Raw genomic sequence first — 23,980 nt, forward strand, 5'->3', positions numbered from 1 at the left:
AGCTGGGTAAATGATCAGGAACTACAGATGTAAATATAACCAACAGATTACAAGAAATGGAGCAAAGAATCTCAGGTTTTGAAGACTCATTAGAGGATACACAGTCATCGACCAAAGAAAATCTTAAATCCAACAAATCCCTAACACAAAATATACAGGAAATATGGGACACTGTGAAGAAGCCAAACCTGAGAATAATAGGTATAGAAGAAGATGAAGAAATACAGCTCAAAGGTACAGAAAACATATTCAAAAAATCATAGAAGAAAACTTCTCTAACCTAAAGAAGGATATGCCTATGAAAGTAAAAGAATCTTACAGAACACCAAATAGACTGGACCAGAAAAAGAAGTCCCCTCGCCACATAACAATCAAAACATCAAACCTACAGAATAAAGAGAAAATAGTAAGAGCAGCTAAGGAAAAAGGCCAAATCACATATGAAGACAGACCTATCCGAATTACACCCGACTTCTCAATGGAAACTATGAAAGCCAGAAGGTCCTAGATAGATATCCTACAAACACTAAGGGAACAAGGATGTCAGCCCAGTAAAGCTTTCAATTACCATAGATGGAAAAACAAGATATTTCATGACAAAACCAGATTTAAACAATATTTATCCACAAATCCAGCCCTACAAAAAGTACTGGAAGGAAAACCCCATGAAGATAACTACACTCACAAAAACATAGGCAACAGATAATCCCAATTTACCAAACACCAAAAGAAAAAAAGGGGGGGCACATACACACACAATAACACCACCACCAATAAATCCAAAACAAACAAGAATCAACAATCAATGGTCATTAATATCCCTCAATGTCAACAGTCTCAACTTGCCTATAAAAAGACACAGGCTAACAGAATGGATACGAAGACAGAACCAATCCTTCTGCTGCATACAAGAAACACATCTCATCATCAAAGACAGAGGTTACCTCAGAGTAAAGGGTTGGGAAAAGATTTTCCAATTAAATGAACCCAAGAAACAAGCTGGTATAGCAATCCTAATATCCAACAAATTAAACTTCAAACTAAAATCAATCAAAAGAGATGAAGAAGGATATTTCATATTCATCACAGGAAAAGTCCATCAAATGAAGTCTCGATTCTGAACATCTATGCCCCAAATACAAAAGCACCTACATTCGTAAATCTCAAATCACACACAAAATCTCACACACTAGTAGTAGGACACTTCAATACTCCGTTCTCACCACTAGATAGGACCTTTAAAAAGAAACTTAACAAAGAAACAATAGAACTAACAGAAGTTATGATCCAACTGGGAATAGCAGACATCTATAGAACATTCCATCCAAACACAAAAGAATATACCTTCTTCTCAGCTCCACATGGAACCTTCTCTAAAATCGACCATATTACTGGAAACATAGTAAACCTTCACAGATACAAAAAAAATTGGAATAACCCCCTGTATCTTATCAGATCACTATGCTTTAAAATTAGAATTCAACAACAACACAATTGAAAGACCTGTATTGCAAGAACTTTGAGTCTTTAAAGAAAGTAAGAAGATACCAGAAACGGAAAGATATCCCATGCTCTTGGATAGGTAGGGTCAATATAGTAAAAATGGTAATCCTGCCAAAAGCAATCTACAGATTCAATGCAATTCCCATCAAAATGCTGGCACAATTCTTCACAGACCTTGAAAGAACAATAATCAAATTTATATGGAAAAACAAAAGACACAGGATAGCCGAAGAAACTTCTGGAGGCATCACCATCCCTGACTTCAAGCTCTATTATAGAGCTATAGTCCTGTAAACAGCTTGGTATTGGCACAAAAATAGACAGGTAGACCAATGAAATAGAATCGAAAGCCATGATATTAGCCCACACACCTACGAACACTTGAACGAACACTTGATTTTTGACAAAGAAGCTTAAAATATACAACGGAAAAAAGAAAGTATCTTCAACAAATGATGCTGGCATAACTGGATATTGGCATGTAGAAGACTGCAGATAGATCCATGTCTATTGCCATACACAAAATTTAAGTCCAAATGGATCAAAGACTTCAACATAAATCCAGCCACACTGAACCTCTTAGAAGAGAAAGTGGGAGGTACTCTTGAACGAATTGGTACAGGAGACCTCTTCCTGGACACAACACCAGTAGCACAGACACTGAGATCGACAATTAACAAATGTGACCTCCTGAAACTGAGAAGCTTCTGTAAGGCAAAGGACATAGTCAACAAGACAAAAAGGCAGCCCACAGAATGTGACAGAGGGCTGATCTCTAAAATTTACAAAGAACTCAAGAAGCAAGTCTCCAAAACACCAAAGGATCCAATTAAAAAGTGGGGTACAGGACTAAATAGAGAATTCTCAATAGACGAATATTAAATGTCTGAGAGACAGCTGATAACGTGTTCAACATCCTTAGCCATTAGGGAAATGCAAATCAAAACAGTTCTGAGATACCATCTCATTCCTGTCAGAATGGCTAAAATCAAAAACACCAACAGCAATTTATGCTGGAGAGGATGTGGTGAGAGGGGAACACTCCTCCACTGCTGGTGGGAGTGCCAACTTGTATAGCCACTTTGGAAATCAGTATGGATATTCCTCAGGAAAATAGAAATCAGTCTACCAGAAGACCCACCAATTCTACTCTTAGGCATATACCCAAAAGAGGCACACTCATGCAACAAGGACGTCTGTTCTACTATACTCATTTCAGCATTATTTGCAATAACCAGAACCTGGAAGCAACCTAGGTTGAAGAGTGGATAGAGAAAATGTGGTACATTTACACAATGGAGTACTATTTAGCAGAAAAAACAATGGAATCTTGAAATTTGCAGGCAAATGGATGGCACTAGAAGAAACCATCCTGACAAAGGTTAACTCTTGAATCCCAGGCATTAGCCTGGGAAGCCAGCATGGGACTGATCAAGACCCCCTGAATCTGGGTGTCAGTGAAGAGGCCTAGAGAATCTACTGAGCCTTGGGCAGCAGATCAGTACCCATCCCAAGTATACACACGGACTTTGGACTCCCATAGAACAATGTGAGGTGCACTCTCACCCTGAACTCTTGGGGAAGGGTCTAGGCCCTGCTCTATATGAAATGACACACTATGCACACCCCCATGGAGGGCCTCACTCTCCCTGGAGAAATGAGGGGATAACGGGGGGGGAGGGCACGGGAGGAAGGGAGGGAATGGGAGAGGGACCTGGAACTGACTTGTGAAGCAACCTTGTTTCTTATCTAAATTTAAACTGGAAAATAAAATTAAAAAAAAAAAAAAGAAACCATCCTGAGTGGGATAACTCATTCACAAAAAGACAAACATAGTATGTACTCACTCATATATGGATTTTAGGAATGGATCAGAGGAGTACCAGCCTACAATCCCACTGACAGAAAGGACCCTAGGAGAGATATGCATGGTAACCTAGAGAAGGGGAATGAGCCAAGATCTCCTGAGCAGATTGGGAGCATGGGGGAGGGGAGAGGGAGCCAGGAAAAGGAAATGGGGAGAAGAGGAGGGGAGAGAAGGACATGGGGGAACAGGAAGGTTGAGTCAGGGCAAGAATAGAGGAGAGCAGTATGAGAGATACCATAATAGAGGGAGCCATTGTAGGTTTGAAGAGAGATCTGGCACTGGTGAGATTACCAGAAATCTACAAGGATGACCAACTGGCAAACGAAGCAATAGTGAAGAGACTTCCTTAAATGACCATCCCTGATAATGAGTTTGATGACTACCTTATATGCCATCCTAGAGCCTTTATCCAGTGATTCATGGAAGCAGAGGCAGACACCCACAGCTAAACATTGAACTGAACTCCTGGAACCCAGTGACAGAGAGGGAGGAATGATGAGCAGGGGGGTCAAGACTAGGCTGGTGAAACCCACAGAAACTGCTGACCTGAACAAGGCGGAGCTCTTTGATCCTGGACTTGATGACTGGGAGGCCAGCATGGGACTGATTCAGACCCCCCTGAACGTGGTTGTCATTAAGGAGGCCTAGCCAATATATGGGGCCTTGGGCAGTAGATTGGTATTTATCCCTGGCATATAAATCAACTTTGGGTGCCCCTCCCACAACGAGGAATGCTCTCTCAGCTGGACTCTTGGGGAAGGGCCTAGGTCCTGCCCTGAATAAAATGACAGACTCTGGATATCCCCATTGAGGGCCTCACCCTCCCTGGGGAATGAAGTGGGGAATGGTGGGGTACTGGGGAGGGCGGGTTGGGGGGCAAGAGAGGAGGGGAGGGAGAGGGAGCTGGGATTGACAGGTGAAGCAAGCTTGTTACTAATTTCAATAAAAAACAATATTCACAATGATAGCTACTAATACTCAAACTGCTACATGCTAACACCATGCTAACCCCTTTATAAACAGAATTTCTCATTCTCATCCCCTTTTCTGGGGCCTCCATTATTGAGATAACTGCCCAAGGCCGCAATGCTAAGCAACAGACATCAACTTTCAACTTGACTCTAGTTAAAATTCATGCTCTCTTCATTTCACCAGCTATCATGGATGATGAAAAGAGTGGGGAGACAAGGGCACTGGGGTGGGTTTCAAACAGAAGAAAGCTAGATAAGAGCACTCACCTGCCTAACAGCAGCTGTATGGCTCTGGTGTCAGCTTTTGTGTCGTCTTCACAAAACATAGTCTCAGTCAAGGGGAGGAGGTGGTCGTCACTGTGGTCTTTAAATTGATTCTTAGATGAGTTCCTGGTTCCAAGGTGTGGAAAAATACTCTGTTATGAATGGCTAACAGATAGGAAAAATTTAAATCCTAGCCAAGCTAAGAAAGAAAAGGCACTAGTCTGATTTAGAAAATGTAACATCTTTAGGCTTATCTGCCTTAAATGTATATAAAACTTTATACTTTGCAAAGTTCTTCCCAATATCAGAATCCCATTTCATTTCTGAAGGGAGGGAAAAATATCTTCATTTTATATAAGCATTTCAGTTTAGAGAGTAAAGTACTTATCCATTTTTATATTTAGCAAACACCAATGCCAGGTGTTAGATTCTGAATACCTTCTACTGTAGGCTCACCACATTAAGAATTATTTGCTGAGGGACTGGAGAGATGGCTCAGTAGTTAAGAGCACTGACTGCTCTTCCAGGGGATCCAGGTTCAAGTCCCAGCACCCACATGGCAGCTTACAACTGTCTGTAGCTCCTGTTCCAGGGGCTCTGATACTCTTACATAGACATACTTGCAAGCAAAACACCAATTTAGTGAAATAAAAATAAACTTAAAAGTCAGGTGGTAGTGGCACAAGCCTTTAATCTCAGCACTTGGGAAGCAGAGGCAGGCGGATCTCTGTGAGTTCGAGGCTCGTCTGGTTTACAGTGGGAGTTCCAGGACAGGCTCCAAAACTATACAAAGAAACCCTGTCTTGAAAAACCAAAATAAGGGGCTGGAGAGATGGCTCAGCGGTTAAGAACAATGACTGTTCTTACAGATGTCCTGAGTTCAATTCCCACCAACCACATGGTGGCTCACAACCACCTTGAATGAGATATGGTACCCTCAGCTGGCATGCAGGCAGAAGACTGTATGCATAATAAATAAAACAAAATAAATAAATACATAAATAAAAATTAATTAATTAATTAAAAAGTTATTACTATTATTATTATTTTTTTCTGAGACAGGGTCTCTCTGTGCAGCCCTAGCTGTCCTGGACTCACTCTATAGACCAGGCTGGCCTCCAGAGATTCGCCTGCCTCTGCCTCCCAACTGCTGGGATTAAAGATGTGCATCATCACTGCCCAGGAAAAAAAAGAATTAATTGCTGAACATTTCCAAGATAATCCCATTCATAACAACAAAAAAGAAGTAAGTCAACAACTCAAGAAAGGAGCTGCAGGGGTGTGTCTGCCCCCCTAACTTACGGCACTGACGAGGTGAAAGCGTCTGTCATCACAGGAGGAGGGACTTTGTCCAGCAGCATGCTAGTATCTGGGCTCGAGTTCATTGCAGAAATCACCATGGCATTCCTTAGTTTATTGCCTTGTTCTAACAGAGCTGAAGGCAGTAAATACAGAAAATGAAAACATCTGAAATCCAGCAGGAAGAGTTGCAATTCTACAGTCCTTGCCCTACTCTGGGTGACTTGTCACAAGGTTCTGCAGTAGCCTTTGCCACTGTTCCCCACCAGCCTGAGAATTTCTTGCTGTTCGCCTAACAACATTGTTTACTGGCTTCTACCATTTCGATCAATGAGTGAGCCTCTATCCCAGAGAAACTGAACTTCTGTAGGAGCTCTTACATTGCAGCTCTCCCAACTGCTGTTTGCACATAATAAGGTTAATGGTGCTATGACTCATTTTCGTAACCAGATACCTTATTCTGACTCTTATTTATAAGAGTTTTCATATTCTTAAACAAAAGACATTGGCAACTGTGCTAGCTAAACTTCTGAAAACCAGTCAGAGCTATAACACTCTGTCCTAAATTTATACTTTTATGAATAAAGAATGCCAAAATGAAGTCCATGACTCATCTAAGGTCTCACAGCAGGATAATGGAAAACAGATGAAACCCAAGGCTTGTGATTTTTTTTATAAGTAAAAGTTGCCCATCCCTTAGGTAATAACAGCAGTAACAATAGTGATGAGCATTTATTAAGTTCTAACATGTGTCAGGCATCACTCCCACTATTTTGTGTATATCAACTCACTGGATCCTCTTAACATTTGTCTGCAATGATAAGTAACTTGTGCAAGATGCACATATGACACCTATATTGTACTGTAAGTGCCCCTTGTCGTTGGTTTCACTTTCTGCAATTTCAGCCAAAAACATTAAATGGAGAATGTATACTCCCTAAGTTTTAAGTTGAGCTATTCTGACTAGTGTGATGAAATCTTAATCCACTCTACTGTGTCCTGGACATAAATCACCCCTTTGTCTACTGCTGGCTACACTCCATATTCTACCTGCTTTTGAGTCTCACAATTGCTGTTTCATTTCAAAACTAACGATTTACCATTGTAATATTTCAAGCTGTTGTATTACAAGTAACCCTCACTTTACCTAATAAAGGTCCCAACACACAAGAACAGTGGTACTGACAACTTTAATATACCACATCATAATTATTTCATTAGTTATTACTATTAATATCTTATTGTATCCATATAGTTTTTGATTTTTTTTCCCAATTTCACCCTTTTTTTTTGCTTTCTGATACTTGAATTGAGCTTATTTTTCTTCTGTGAGAATAAAAATTTCTCTTTCAATGCCAACATTTCAAGAATAATTCACTCAGTCATGGATACCTGGATGGCAGTTGTTACCTACATACTTTTCCAAGGCAGGTTGTAAAAAGGAAATAAATATTGAGGAAGACAAGGAAGAGGAATCACAGCTCAAGTTCTTCACACATTGGCCTCCAATTGGCTTCACTGTGGAAAAGCCATCCTCTGAAAAATGATCTCAAAGCTTCCAGCTTCACAACAGAAATGTCTTGGATTCTCAAGAAGCCGGTTACAACACCTTCCTGCACTTCAGCTTGAGAGCTCTTTCCCACACTGAAATGGTACTCAGGTGCGTTCAGGACAATGTTTCCTGCATTTATTTCCTAGGTGCCATGGGCACAGACCTGTTAAAGTAGCAGGTCTCAACCTGTGGGTCATGATAACTTTGGGGGGTCACCCATAGAGGTCACCTAAGACCGCCAGGAAACACAGATATTTACATTATGATTCATAACAGTAACAAAATTACAGTTATGGAGTAGACAACATGAGGAACTGGATAAAGGACCCCAGTATTAGCAAGGCAAGAACCACTGTGTTAAAGGATTATATATAGCTTTTGGCTTTTTTCCCCAAGTCCCTTTGATTCATTCTAAAGTCAAGCTCTCTTAGGTACAATGTGTAGCTGGTGTTTCAGAAACCCTAGCTGGCTGAGTGACTCAGCTCTGCACCAACATCAACTAGAGATCTATTGAAGTCTTTTGACATTTAGTCTCCCAAAAGCTTATGGCTGGAAGGAACTTTTAAAGATCATATCCATGCCAGGTGTGGTGACACAAGTCTAGAATCCAAGCACGTGGAAGGTGGGACAGGGAGTTCAAGATCATTCTTATCTACATAGTAAGTCTGAGGCCAGCCTGGGCCATGAAGCCCTATTTTAAAAAAATCACATCCAACTGTACATTTGATCATTGAATCAAATATGGAAGAGGACTATCAGGAGGCCATCCAATTCATTCCTGGCCATTTGCAGTTGCAGCAGTGAATTCACAACCTTCTGAAGGGTTCCTCTGTTATCACTGTATACTGGACTATCACATTGAGTCACACTTGTCTTTTTTCTTCTACTTTCCTCCTCCTCTTCTTCTCCCAGACTGGGTCTCACTATTTATCTCTGGTTGTACTGGAACTCACTATGTAGATCAGGCTGCCTCTGCCTCCTGAATGCTGGGATCAAAGGTATGAGCCACCACCGCCTGGCTTTATTTCATCTTTAAATCCATGTATCCTAGCACCTCCTATGGAAAGGTACATACTAGAAATTCATGCCATGGATTGTGCCTGGCAAAATTTGCTTGGCTTAGATAGTTGTTCATCATAGTAATGTAAAAAGATGTACATAGGTCTACATGGATAATAACCTATAGATAACCTATAGTAAGATGAAGCAGAGAGGGCCTTAGCCTTAATGTCTAAGACAGTAATGAATTGAACATGAGAGGAGGCTGCCATTTTTGACAGGGCAGGAGCTCTTTAACTATTAGTTCATGTCTTCATTTTAAAAAGAGGTTAGCAGGACCAGTGAGATGGCCCAGTGGGAAAAGCTGCCTGCTGCACTACCTAACAATCTGAATTTGATCCTCAGAACCAACATGGTTGAAGGACAGAACCAACTGTTACAAGTTGCGCCATAGCATACATGTGCCTGCACTCACAAATCACACTCTCAAACACAAATAAATACATGTAAATTTTTTTAAGTAAGGTTAATCATCTCTACCTCATGTGATAAAATTCTGTGTGTAAATCACTTGGCAAGAAGTGAATATGTAACTTAGTGATGCTTTAGATTGTTTCCTTCCTTCCTTCCTTCCTTGCTTCCTTCCTTCCTCCCTTGCTTCCTTTCTTTCTTCCTTCTTTTCTTCATACAGTGTTCTGCCTGCAGGCTAGAAGAGGGCATCAGATCTCATTATAGATGGTTATGAGCCGCCATGTGGCTGCTGAGAATTGAACTCAGGACCTCTGGAAGAGCAGCCAGTGCTCTTAACCTCTGAGCCTCCTCTCCAGCCCCATTTGTTACTTTCTTAATGAGATATTTTGGCAATGTATGCATAACTAGCATCCTCCCCTCTAATCTCCCTTGCTTAATTAACCTCCAATGCCATTACTATCATCTAACATATAATATTTATTTATTCAGTTTGCCTACCCATTTAGAATAGCAGATTCCTAAGACAGGCTCTTTTTAAAGAAAAACTTAAACTGCTACATCCGTGACACATAGAAGAGCACCAGACATTTGATAGGTGTTGGATAATGACTACTTAATGAACAAACAAACGCCTTTCTCAAAGTCTGGTGTACAAGTCCCGACAAGAGTACAGGTAGAAGCAGATTAAGCACTAAGTGTAGTGGACAGTTTTCTTCCTTGAAAATGGACTCTTTAAGTTAAAAGATTAAAATTAATGGCTTATAATCTTAAAGCATATGTGTGTGTGTATAATTGTATTATTGTTAATGTGTGTATACACGTGGTGGTAAGTGCAGACTTAGTTGTCTCCTTCTATCTTTATGTGGGTTCCAGGGATTGAACTCAAGTCTCCAGGCTTTCATGGCAAATGCTTTTACCTGCTGAGCCCTAGCTCTACAGTATATATTTTGTTTTTGTTTTTTTGAGACAGGGTTTCTCTGTGTAGCCCTGGCTGTTCTGGAACTGACTCAGTAGGTAGGCTGGCCTTGAACTCATAAATACCTGCTGCCTCTGCCTCCCAAGTACTGGGATTAAAGGTGTGTGCCACCACCACCCAGCCCAGCCCTAGAGTATATTTTTAAAAACAGGGATTCATTAGGCATTTCAGATAAAAGATATGAACAACATAGCTCAATAGTAGAGTACATGTTATGTATGCAGAAGGCCCTGGGTCTGATTTCTATCATTGCAAAATATACAAGTCACATGTCCCTAATAATATAAAATATGTATCTAAGTAGTTATTTACAAAACATTTTTACAAATGGTACATATAACTACTTTGGAAATGTTATTAATGGGAGTGGTTACACATTCCTGTCATGCTCCTGATGTTACAGAAATAACAAAGTTAACTGCATACCCTCCCTGACCTGAGATAATACAGACTGCTCCATTTGCCTTTTATTGTGGTTTGAATGTGAATGTCTTCCCCAGGCTTGGTGGCAGTGTTTTGGAAGGTTGTGGAACTTGGAAATAGAGCCTTGCTGGACAAAGTGTCCCACTAAGGGCAGGTCTTGAACTTCTATAGCCTTGGCCTCACTTCCTGTTGCAGGACCCAATGCAATCTGCTACCTCATGCTCCTACCACCATCATGGATAGCGTTCCTTCTTAAACCATAATCCAAAATAAACTTTGTTAGGAACACTTGACCATAGCACTGAGAAAAGTAACATATAAATGAGCACACTTTCTGCCTTCTACTTCTGTGTATTCTGTAGGATTGTAAATACTACAATCAAATTTAACTCCCAGTCATAAGCAATGAAGATTACCTGCACACTAAATGTCCCCATGAAGAATAACAGTTTTTAGAGTGTGAAATGAAATTTGGTACTACTCTAGCTGCCTTATATTATTTGGGGACAGATAAGGACTAATACATTTCTATAAGAAAAATTTTATCCTCTAACCTAAACTTGCAATGTAAGAATCTAATTTACAAGTTCTCAGGTGCACATGAATGAATAATGTGTCCCTGGAGGACATCATTAAGGGAAATAAAGTAAATCACAGAAAGACAAATATCCTATCATCTCATTTATTTGTGGAAGCCTGAAAGTTGATCCCTAAACACACTACAATAGAGGTTACCAAAAACGGGGAAGGGCGGTGGGAGGGTAGGAAGGGAATGTCCAGTGGGGACAGGGGTGCAGCTGATAAGAAGGAATAACTTCCAGTGTTCTATAGCATCATAGGGTAACTGTGGCTGACAATTGAATGCTGCAAAATAGGACATTTGACATTTTTAAAATTATGTGTGCTTGCATGCAGTGGGGTGGGAAGTGGGTACATGCTGCCTGTGTATTTGTGGAGGTCAGAGGACAACTTGCAGGAGTCAATTCTTTCTTTCACTATGTGGGTCATGGGGATCAAACTCAGCTCAGCAAGGCTTGGCGGGAGAAGCTGGGCATCTTACCAACTCCATAAAGAACATTTTAAATGTTTCTAACACAAATGATAATGTCTGAGATGATAGATGTCCCCTGATATGATCGTTACTCACTGTATATGTGTACTGAAATACCACAAACACTACAATTGTCATGTACTAATTTAAAGTAAAACATCTAAAGAGTAGTCACCTAGCAGGTTAGTAGAGCTGCCTTTACATGAGACTTTGGATGACAGCAAGTCTCACACTTCCATGGATATTTAGTTCATAGAGAAGTCTTGCTTCCCTCTGTGGGCTGCACAATCCCAATGAATGCAGTGCAGTCTTAGGCCACAGACACATACCTGAAAGAAGGTCCTTCGTAGGGGGGTTGTTTGAAGACAGGATGCAGGAGTCACTGTGACTCTTGGCGACTGTACTAATTTGTGGCTGAAATTCGGAACTGTTGAGGAGGGACATCTGCTTCTGTGGGGCTTTGCCTCTCAGTGATACAGTCTCTAAACTCGGCCCTGAATTAAGGTGATGCTGTAGTCCACACAAAGAACTCTTTACTGCATCAGGGTTCTCGGCAAAGTACAAGTGGTCCTTCCCCCTGTTAGAAAGAAAGATGCCAGCAGCTCATACCTTGTCCTGGGAATGTCCCACCTTGTCAGAGCTGGGAGGATCAGTGGGGGCACTGTAGCTGGGGCTTTAGGAGGTGGCTTTTTGCAGAGTGTGACTTTGTATATCTGCTTTTAATCTCCTCAAGTAAAGGAATATAGATCTTTACCACAGTTGTGGGTTATACCTTAAGTGACACCAAACAAGAGGTCAGTATACAGGAAAAGGGAGTATATTGTGTCTACACAGTCAGATACAATGCAGATCACTTCCCAAGTACTTACTTAAGACAAAAATCTGTTTCTCATACTCCATTCTATTTACAAAATAATGCCCTTTCCCCTCACAGACATGTATTATGGCATCTGTAAACTTTTTAGTCATATGTGTACATTGATTTCTCTACTGGACTGTGAGCAGTTCTTAAAAACAGGACTTGTGGGGGTTTTGTGACTGCTGTAATTGGCTTGGGGCCAATTACACTAAGCCTGCATCTACCACCAAGCTACGTCTTCAGACCCAGGAATTGTGTCTTGTTTATTTCTGTGCTAGTGTCTGGTATCCAACTAGGTCAGCAGAGGGTGCTTAAGAGCTATCTGCTCAATGACTGACTGCGTTTCTCTGTTCAGTTGTCCAACCTACCACAAATGACAGATGTCATGTGGACAGTGAGAGTGAGCAGATGCAGAGACTTGGAGATGTGAGCATTACCTGGGTGTGGTTGACCTACTGCTGTTGCCTGCTAATTCTTTTCCATCAGTTTTGATGGTAGGTGCCCCATAAGACTTTGATGGAATCATAGAATGAGTGTTACTGGATTCAATATTCTCTCCGGGTCCTTGCTCAGATAAAAGCACATTTTCTGTCATGTCAGTGGTTGGAAGAGGCTTGTAGCTGTCGTAAGTTTCTGAGAGAGGCTCCAGAGCAAGTAAGACCTGAAAGAACATGAAACAAACCAAAATTTCTTCACCCATTCCTCACAAGAGTAGGTATAGCTTTCTGCCTACTTTAAGAACCTCTCTCGCTGGGCGTTGGTGGCGCACACCTTTAATCCCAGCACTCGGGAGGCAGAGGCAGGCGGATCTCTGTGAGTTCGAGGTCAGCCTGGTCTACAGAGTGAGTTCCAGGACAGCCTCCAAAGCCACAGAGAAACCCTGTCTCGAAAAAACCCAAAAAAAAAAAAAAAAAAAAAAAAAAGAACCTTTCTCACTATGCTTCCAGGGCTCCTTCATCCCTCTGTCTGAGACAGATAATTACCTAGGGTTCCCTGGAAGTGCCAGACAGTCACTGCTTTGCACCTTTGTTTATTCCAGCCTTGGTTCTCTATGTCCAGGGAAAGATGTCAAGGTCACTGCCTTCTAATGATTCTTCTTACTCTGTCTACTTACCAACATAATCCCTACTCACAGAATACTTTACTATAGGCCATTCCCCATTCAGACCACTTCAGTCATGACACAACTGTCAGAATTTATACTATCATAACTATAAAGTTAAGGGAAAAAAAGCAGAGACCCAGATGTGGTGGTATGTGCCTAGTAATGCCAGCACTTAAGAGGATAAGGGCAGGAGAATTATGATTTCCAAGCCAGTCTAGGCTACCTGGAGGGAGCCTATCGCCAGAAAGAGCCAAGGTTTGGAGAATGTATTTGCATCATTTACTTATCACACTAATATATTATAAATCCCTTGAGGGGACGAACCACATGTTTTAGTTTTCTCTAGGCTGATTACCACAGAATCATGCATGGTTTCTGACATCCAACATGTCTCAGGCTCTAATAAAGGAATGACATGGAATCTGCTCACATTCTTTTTTTTTTTGTTTTGTTTTTTTACGAGACAGGGTTTCTCTGTATTGTTTTGGAGGCTGTCGGCCCAGCCTGGCCTCGAACTCACAGAGATCCGCCTGCCTCTGCCTCCCAAGTGCTGGGATTAAAGGCGTGCACCACCACCACACGGCCTCTGCTCACATTCTTATTGTTTATTGCTTGGCACAAAAAAGTCCCTACTGTCATGCTGTACATAAAAATGTGGAAAACACTGACAGGAAAAACTAAGTTTCTGCTGGCTGAGACAACCTCTTGAGTGGAGGCCAGCTCTGTGGGGGTTCAAGGCAGGGGAATATTTTGAGCCTTGAATTTGTGGGACTTACACAGCAAGACCTGTTCTCAAAAGAAAAGGCAAAGTTGCCTATAATCTCATTCCTGGGAGTTGAAGTATAATATTAACAACGTTCTTCAAGCCAGATGTTGGTGGCGCATGCCTTTAATCCCAGCACTCTTGAGGCCGGCCTGGTCTATAGAGTGAGTTCCAGGACAGGATCCAAAGCAACACAGAGAAACCCTGTCTTGAAAAACCAAAACCAAAACCAACCAACCAAACAAACAAAAAACCCTACTGGGGGAATAAAATAAAATTAAAGATTATACCTAGGAAGAAAAAAAATTAACAGTTTTTAAAAGTTTAGTTTCAGTGACAGAAAGAGGAGAAACTGTTTAGACAATCAAATAATGATGACTGACCCAACACAAAAATCTTTGAAAAGGTCCATATTTTGTGTAGAGAAACTGTCAATCCATAAACTCAGAAAAACCAAACCTAGATCTTACTGAGAATTCTGACCATGAACCAAGAACTAAAACCCTTCAAATCTGCTCATCATCAAAACTTTCCTATAAGACAAACACCAGAATTGCAGTGAGATGAATACTATGTGCAGTGATCACTGCAATCGTGTCACCCACAATCCTGGCTGTCTGGGTTATTTATCACTTGCCAAAGACTGCCACTGCATTTTATGAGCATAGGAGGCAATGGAATAAAAGTATACCCCTGCCCTTAATTTGGACCAGTTGATTGGCTGGTGAGGCTTGTTTCTTCCTAAGTAGATTTGAAGCAGTAATATCCACTTTAGATGCCTGCCTGCTATGACTTTCAATGGTGGAGAAAGGCTCAGAGAAAGAGCTTGCATTTTCTGTAGCCTCCTTACATTCAAACTCAGGGCTGGCCTAACTCATCTGTTAATACATTTGATACCAGCTCTATGCTAACTGCCTGGGGCAGAGGGATGACTAAAACACAGACTCTGTCCCAGAAGATCATGGACTTTACAGGGAAACCTAAATAAACTAAAAACCAAACATAACTGCTCAGGTAAGAATGTGTACTGGGTGATGTGGGAACCCTCGGGAGAGAGCCAAACTCAGGGAAGAGGCGAGGAAGGAGTACAGGGACAGCTTCCAGGGGTGGAACACAAATGACTAAGCAGAAAATACCAGGCATGAAGCCAGATGCAGCTGAGTAGGGCTGAGGTAAATAAAACATTGCAGACTAAGGAAACACATCTAACTTTGGATGCATAAAACAGATTAGCCAATCAGCTGGTTACCCGCTCGGCTTGCCTCCTAAACCCTCTGCTACCCTCTGCTTCTCAGTGTCCCTAATGCAGTCTTGTAATCATCCATACTTTCTTCACTCCTGCCCATCTCACTATGCCCCTCCCCAATTACATTCTCTGTGTTCACTTCTCTGCCAGTGTCTCTGTCTGCTTGCCTCTCTCTCATGTTGGGAGCTGAACCTAGGTCCTTATGCATGCTAAGTACATGCTATATTCCCAGTCAGATTTTCTGTTATACAAACTATTTTACCTTTCTTTATAAAGTTAAATTTTAATTATTCATTTATTTACTTATTTTTTGATTTTGTATAATGTCCTGTCTGCATGCATGCGTGCAGGCTAAAAGAGAGCACCAGAGCTCATTACAGATGGTTTTGAGCCACCACGTGGTTGCTGGGAATTGAACTAAGGACCCTTGGAAGAGTAGCCGGTGCTCTTAACTGCTGAGCCACTTCCCCAGTCTCAACTATCTTACTTTTTAAATTGGAGATTTCTTCCTTAAAATGTCTTCATGCCCCCAAAGTTGTCTCCAATGAAAACAATTTTCATTTGTCAGGATAAGGGAACTAACAGTATTTGTTGATGCTGTTGCTCTATCTCCAGACCACATTCAGCCATCTAAATATATCATCCTCTCCTGAAGCCCACACCATCCACATATACCATAAATATACCATATGCGTCTCCCATGTATAACAGAGAAACATTAAGGAGGCTCATCTGCCTTCTAGCAATGACTCAGGATCTCTTTGGTACTAAATTGCCTACAGTTTTCTACTTTTATCTGTGGCTTCTAACGTAGAATCTTCATAATAATGCTAAGCAACACAGAATTTAAACCATGATTAAGAAATGGTTTAAAAGTTGTATTTCTTATACAAATTTGTATTTCTGGTTTCTCTCAAAAATAAGAAGATCTAGCAATGCTCAGTCCCCATTTTAATGTGGCAAAAATGAACCAGAATAGACTAGTGACTTGGTCAGGATATATATCCAGTTACGGAGTTCCTAGCACATCCTGATGTGAAACAGAGTGATACTACTCTGTTGTTATACCTGGGGCTATTAGTTAGTTAGTTTTTTAAAAATTTCCTTATAGTATAACTATAATCTCATACATATATATTACACACACACATATATATGTGTCATAATCAAGAAAGGGAACAGTTTCATCATCTTATATAATACCCTTGTGTTATCCTTTTGTAGTTATGCCCTCCTTGCTGTCAACCCCTACCATTCACTTATGATGGTTTTTAAGACTCTCCTATAATGCCATCATCTAGTGTAGAAGCTTTGCAGAGTCTTCCACTGTGGTGCTGCAAGTGTTCATACTTTTTACTACCTAGCACACCATGATTGATGTCTTACCACACTGGGTACTTTGTAAATACTGAAAGAGCTTTGCATTCCTGGGGTAAGCTCTTGGGGACAGGACAGGACTATTTCTCCTGTACAGTGCGGGCCCCAGTTTGCTGATATTTTCTTGGGGATTTTGAGGTCTAGGTTCATGAGGGATACTATTCTGTAATTTTCTTATATTTTCCTTCTCTAGCTTTGGTATCAAAGAGTTACATGCTCAGAATAGTCTTTTCTCCTTTTCAGTTTTTCTGCAAGAGACAGTTAAGATTGATAGTATTTTTTTTTCTCCCCTTAAATGTTTGGAAAAATTTGCTAATAAAGTGATCTAGGTCTGAAACTACAAGTTCAATTGTTACAATAGTAGTCTATTCAGACTACTATTTCTCCTCCTCTTCTTCTTCCTCCTCCTTCAGTTCTTATAGTTCAGTTTGGGAGGAATCACACTATTTCATTTAAGTTGTCAAATTGCAGTGTGTATGGTTGCTTGTGGCATTCCTTTAATGTCTGTGGGTTCTGTAATCTGATGTCTTTCTTACAGTAGAGATAAAAAAAGTGGAATGTTTCTTTTTCAAATGAGCATATACTCATTGTACAAAGTGATGGTTTTCATAATGACATTTTAAATAATCTTTGTGTGCCTTGTGTGTTTGAGAGCAAGCATGGATGTACCATGGTGCTGTGTTGAAGTCAGAGGACAATCTTGGGTTCTGTTTTTTGCCTTCCACCTTGTTTGGGAGAGTCTCTTGCTCATCAGTGCACAGATAGGTTAGCAGGTCCATGAGCTTCTAGGAACAGAATGAGTCTCCTGTCTCTGCCTTCCATCTTGCTGTAGGAACATTTTGATCATAGACATGCACTACCAAGCCAGCTTTACATGGTTTCTTTGGATTTAAACTCAGGTACTCATACTTGCACAGAATACACTGAGCTGTCCCCATAGCCCTCATAATAACATCTGAACTCAAATATATCATGTACTTTATGACACTATCCCTCCACAGTCTCCTGTTCCCCTTCCTCCTCCTCTTAGACCCCTTCCTCTTCTAAAACAGCCCTGATTCCATTTTTATACCATATATAGATGTATGTATACAAAGAAATTTAAAATAAATGGGACCAGACATGTATGGGTGATATATTGTTTATGATATAATAAAGCTTGCCTGAAGAACAGAATGCAAAGCCAGTCACAGTCATAGAGACCAGGCACTGGTAGTACACACCTTTAATCCCAGCAGGCATACCAGTTAGTCATAGAGGTTGGGTGGTGGTGGTGCATGCCTTTAATCCCAACACTAGAGGGGGAATATAAGACAGGAGCTCAGGTCTCAGTCTATATTCAGGGTTCACTCTTTGGCATTCAGTCTCCAGCCATGCTGAGGACAAGATCGCCTCAGTCTTGGTAGAGGTAAGAGCTAGTGGTTGGCTGCTTTGTTTTTCTGATCTTCAGCTTGAACCCCAATATCTGTCTCTGGGTTTTTATTATTTGTATTACAGACATGCTTCATTATGTAAGAATAATAATATATGGACAAAGTATGATGTAAAAACCATTATGTCAATACCATCATGAAACAAACTATAGCCATTCTGTAGAATGACAAAAATAGGATAAATAGAGGAGAACTGAAATTTAAGATTTTAAAATACTGAAATTAAGTAAAGGCAGTTCCATAACATGAAGTCATATAGACAGATAAGCAAGAAAGAACCAAAGCCTATTGAGATTGATAAATTTTTTAAAAGGTCTCTCACCAAATGCAGTAGAATTTGTGTGAAATAAACACTATTTACATATGTAAGTCAAACGAATGGTAATGTTACATGTGCACATGATAAGAATGTATCACCAAACCTGAAGGTGGTGTAGCCTCTTTTTAAAAAAAATATTTTATTTATTTATTGTATATACAGCATTCTGCCTGCAGGCTAGCAGAGGATACAAGATCTCATTCAAGGTGGTTGTGAGCAACTATGTGGTTGCTGGGAATTGAACTCAGGACCTCTGGAAGAACAGTCAGTGCTCTTAACCTCTGAGCCATCTCTCTAGCCCCTGGTGTACGCCTTTAATTGGGAAGCAGAGGCAGGTGGATCTCTGTGAGTTCAAGAACAGAATGAGTTCCAGGAGAGGATCCAAAGCTACACAGAGAAACCCTGTCTCAAAAAACTGGAAAAAAATGTATCCCCATCAAATTCTCTTCAGAATCTTACTGGCTCAATTATCTTATTTTCCATCTCCTATTGCTCTCTTCTTTGAACACACCAGGGCCCTACATATTTTAGGCTTTATCACATATTTTTCTTTAAAGATATAAGAAGCTTCTGTAGCTCAAACACTAGATGGGGACCACTGGGCATTATGCTAGCCCTTTTTTTGCCTTAATTAAACGTCTCAATCCTGTTACTCACTGTGATAAGCGCCTCTTGAATTCATGTGGTTTGCTGTACTGCTACAGTAGGCTAGTGAACACAGAGTGTTTCTGTAGTTTCTTCTCATTTATGTTGGTAACAATGCTTTAGAGCCATTTACAAATGAGGTACTGAAGCTCAGCAACTATAAATGGCAGCTAGCAAACAGGAAAATTATTTTGGTTACCAAGTTCTCTCATCGTACACATCCAGTTGCTTGTGATTGAGCATGTGTGTACAAGTATGTCTAGGCACAACTGCCTATGTGGCAGCAATGTGGAGGCTACGACTGACCTAGGAATGTCTTCCTCAATCACGTTTGAGAGCCAATCACTGAACCTGGTGCTCTCCATTTCAGCTAGACTGGCTGGGATCTGCCTGACTCTCCATCCCAGTCCTGGTGTATGCAGCTATGTCTGGCTTTTTACACCGGCTCTGGGAATTCAAACTCAAGTCCATTATATCATACTACGCCGTTCCATCACTGTTGCTTATCTGGGAAAAAGGAATTTTTAAAAATACTTAAAATTACATAATTCCTTTAAAAAAAGATTTGTTTTATTTAAAACTGTGTGTGTGGTTATGTGATTGGGAATGCAGTTTCCCGTAGATGTCAGACGTGTTAGATCTAGAGCTAGAGTTATGGGCAGTTATATAAAAGCTGCCCAATATGGGTGCTGGGAACTGAATTCTGGTCCTTTGGAAAAATAGCAAGTACTTTTAACTACTAAGCCATATTTCCAGCATTGGAAAAAAGGAAATTTTAATTGTTGCTTCTACTTCACTGTAATTGCTCCTTATTTCCAAACTCCTTATCTTTCAGAATCTGACTTGTTTCTCAATCTTCTATTACAAACAATCCAAGGGGCTGGAGAGATGCCTCAGCCCTAAGAGCACTGGCTGGTTCAATTCCCAGCACCTACATGGCAGCTCACAACTGTCTGTAAGTTCAGTTCTAGGGACCTGAAACCCTCACACAGACAAAACACCAATGCATATTTAAAATTTTTTTTTGTAAATTCAAACCCAATGACCTTTAAATTTAAAAATACAAATCTTATTACATAAATTACATTTAAATGTGGTCAAAAAATAGTACAGCTACTTTGGAAGACTCTGGTAGTTCCTCAAAAAGTTAAACAGAGTACCATATCACCCACCAATTCTACGCCTACTTGTGTGCCCAAAGGGAACTGAACGCACATGTTCACCAAAGAACTTAAACACAGATGTTCACAAAAGCTAAAATCCAAATGCCCACTAACTGAAAAACAGATAAACAAAACGGAGTCTATCTATACAATCTAATGTTTCACCCACAAAAAGGAATATACACTATGGCATGTCTAAATCTTAAAAACATATACTAAGTTAAAGGAGCCAGTTTCAAAAGAGTACATAATATTCTATATATTTGAAATGTCAGGAATAGGAAATATATAAGGACAGAAAGTAAGCTGATATGCCAGGGGTTGGGAATGGAGATCATGGAAGAGTGGATGATAGTGAGTACACTATCAGGTTTTGGAATAAAAGAAATGTCCTGGAATTAGAAAGTAGTAAAGCTTGTGTAATCTGGTGACTATACTTAAAAAACAAAGCAAAGTAAGAACTGACTGTACACTTTAAAAAGGGTGGATTTCATATTTTCAGATTATATCCTGATCATAAAAAAAAAAAACAACTCAACACCATAAAAGGCCATGTAGAATCCCATTTTCCTATGGCTATTATTGTTCCTTATTTTTCCTTAAGCATCAATCATATGCACACATGTAGTACCATCTTAATTTTCTCTTGTAATCGTCACACTACAATTAATTCTGTTGAACAACTGTTTTCATTTCTCTAGTACTGAAAAGACACGGCCATAACTAACCCAAGAACGCAGAGCTTTTCTACTTTTGGGAGTATTTCTGTAAGACTGAGCTAAATGAAGCTGGGTGCCTTTATGGCTTTTGAAACAAAGTTTAGTGTCTTGCAGGCCTGTTGCAAAATCCTACCCCAGCAGAAACACATGTGTCAACAAGCCTCAGTTCACCGTACAGTCATCAGTGGAAGGTAGCACTACTTTCTAAATAAAAATGACATAAAGCCAGTGACAAATCCTTGAGCTATTCCACTTAGTTGCTATTGCGTTGTACTGACATAGAGACATGTGTGCTTCCCTGGTGCATTCTTATAACTGGTAGTGTTAGTGTTCTTTCTCAACTTTTTCTTGGTTTCTTTTCCTATTTATTTCATTTTCTATATTAACTTTAGGGTAAATTTGGCAAGATGTAAAACCAACTGAATTTTCTATACTTTTGTCTACATTTATTTTATGCTGAATTTATTCCTGTGCCTTAAGTTTTTATTTCTTCAGCTTCTTCTGGGATATTTCTTTCTTCTATGCAACCTCCTCTTGTGGCTTTGGAACAATTTGTTCCTTTTCAGTGAAGGTCATCTCCATTTGGCCAGAGAGCTCATGTATGGGTTAATTTGGACATGAACTCTGTAAATTTGTTGGCATTTTAGGTGCTTTGTTCACTGGATGTGTTCACTGACCAGAGGATCTGCATCTAAACCTATGTTCAGCATGACTCTCTGCATTCTTAAGCATGTGCAGCAAACACTCGGCACTCTATTTGGGCCACTGACCCTGTGTCCAGCCCCACCATCTGGCCTGGGTGCCCCTACCAACTCTACCTTTATACTGCCGGAACAGCACACACTGCTTCTTTAAAGTGACATCTTCCAGTTACTCGGTGGCTTTTTGGGCATGCATACTCTTGATGGCCTGAGCAGTTTGCTCCTAAAGTTAACACGAAGATTTGAACCTTGTGATTTGCGTTTTTTAGGCCTTCTGGGTCAATAGAGTAGCGAACTATCTTCACAGGTTACCTCAAGCTGCTTACGGGAAGAAGTGTGAGGGTTTCTGGAAGAATTCATTGATCACTTGGTATTTGTAAAATGTGAATGTTAAGTGTTCACTCTGAAGCTCTCCCAGAGTCCCCTCAGAAAGGGAATCCTATGTTCTTCACAGCACCCTCTCATACCTCCAGCATGGCATACTGTGCTCTAGAAAACTGCATGAGAGAGCCATGTCTCATCTCTGTATTGGTGATACATAAAAGTGCATCAAAAATACAAATTGGATCAATGAGTGACAATATTGAAGATAGCACTTACATGAGTCAAACAAAGGTTTCTTGGCACTATATTAGGAACTGGGGGAGAACAAAGGAAGAAAATATAGTCTCACCTTTTAGGGAGTCTAGACTCTAAATGGGGATTCCACCAAACAATTCTGGTTACTGCACTAGAACAATGATGACACAATTAATGCTCCTATGAATTCAATACAGTACAAAGAATAGCAGCAGGTAGTGGGAAAGCCAACTGATGTTGGATTTAGAGGTATGGGAAAGGAAGACAAGTGCAGTCTTGGGGTAAAGAATGAGTAAGGCACAGGCAGGACTTTGCATGAGACATAGGAATCCCAAACCTATCCAATCCAGAAGACTCAACTTCTGCACCCAGATTTCATTCTTTGCAGCTGTCACTGGCTGGTCAGACATGAAATGTCCCCCACAGGCTCCTGTATTTGAACACTTGGTCCCCAGCTGTTGAGGCTGTTTGGGAAAGTTGTGGAACCTTTAGGAGGTGGGGGGGCCTCGCTAATAGAAGTGAAACACGGAGGAGTGGTGCTTGAGGTGTATAGGCTCCTGTCCTATCTTTGCTTTCTGATCTTCCTAAATGTGAGCAAGTAGTCTCAAGCTCCTGCTGTCATGCCTTTCCTACAAGTGACTGGACCCTCAAATCAGGAATCAAAACAAACCCTTAAGTTGCTTCATATCAGGTATTTGGTCACAGTAATGAGGAAAGTTATAACAGGACAGTAAAGAATTGGGACATTCTTACCTGAAGTTCTCCAAGTTTCTTAGACGCTGGTGAAACAATGGTAAAACATCCATTGATTTGATGGGTTGGAGACAGCTGGGCGAGTCCACTGATCTGAACTTTGCCAACTGGAAGATGATCAAGCTTGGTGATGACTTCCAACACCAGCACAGCCATATCTAATCAGAAACAATTACAACATATTCAGATAGTTTCCATTGTTTTGGTTTTTGGAAGTAGGTCAAAGGGTATACAATGAAGAACTTTAAATTTGAAGCAAACGAGGCACTTACTTATCATACCATATGAAGGGGGAGGAGTGAGCCCAACACCAAAAGAACAAGAGTTTTACAGAGAAATGGCAAGTACTGTATATCAAAGGGGGTTACATGAAATGTTTAGCATATTAAGTATGTGATAAGAAAACAACTTTCATTGGCTGGGAAACTGATTGTCTTGCAAGATCAAGGATCTGAGCCCAGTCCCCAAAATCCACGTAAAAAAGTCAGAAAAGGTGGTATGAACTTGCAATCCCGTGGAGACAGGTAGATACCTGGAATTTGCCAGTCAGTCAATCTAGCAAGTGCCACAACAGTGAGACCTGGGTCAGACACACACACAAAAGTGACAGAACCCGAGAAGCAACACCTGTGGCTGTCCTACACACACACACACACACACACACACACACACACATACAGACACACACACAAACACACACAGACACACACACAAACACACACACAGACACACACAGACACACACACAGACACACACACACAGAGACACACACAGACACACACACAGACACACACACACAGACACACACACACACACAGACACACACACACAGACACACACACAGACACACACACAGACACACACACACAGACACACACACAGACACACAGACACACACACACACACACACACACACCCCTCTTTAAGAGTGCTAGTGAATTT

At 40.7% G+C, this 23,980-nt stretch overlaps 1 protein-coding gene across 2 annotated transcripts in view; it reads right to left on the reverse strand.

Moving 5' to 3' along the window:
- C2cd3 (C2 domain containing 3 centriole elongation regulator) overlaps positions 1-23,980 on the reverse strand; it is a 99,984-nt gene that overhangs the window by 69,718 nt on the left and 6,286 nt on the right. For both annotated transcript variants that reach the window (XM_040758050.1, XM_040758053.1), the window contains exons 3-7: positions 23,039-23,196; positions 12,673-12,896; positions 11,706-11,953; positions 5,908-6,040; positions 4,609-4,731 (exon numbers count right to left, since the gene is read on the reverse strand). In XM_040758050.1, the coding sequence (XP_040613984.1) occupies positions 4,609-4,731; positions 5,908-6,040; positions 11,706-11,953; positions 12,673-12,896; positions 23,039-23,196 (886 nt within the window). The remainder of the gene's footprint in view (positions 1-4,608; positions 4,732-5,907; positions 6,041-11,705; positions 11,954-12,672; positions 12,897-23,038; positions 23,197-23,980) is intronic.

The sequence above is a fragment of the Mesocricetus auratus genome, unplaced genomic scaffold (genome assembly GCF_017639785.1).
Source record: "Mesocricetus auratus isolate SY011 unplaced genomic scaffold, BCM_Maur_2.0 Super-Scaffold_4256, whole genome shotgun sequence".
Taxonomy (NCBI): domain Eukaryota; kingdom Metazoa; phylum Chordata; class Mammalia; order Rodentia; family Cricetidae; genus Mesocricetus; species Mesocricetus auratus.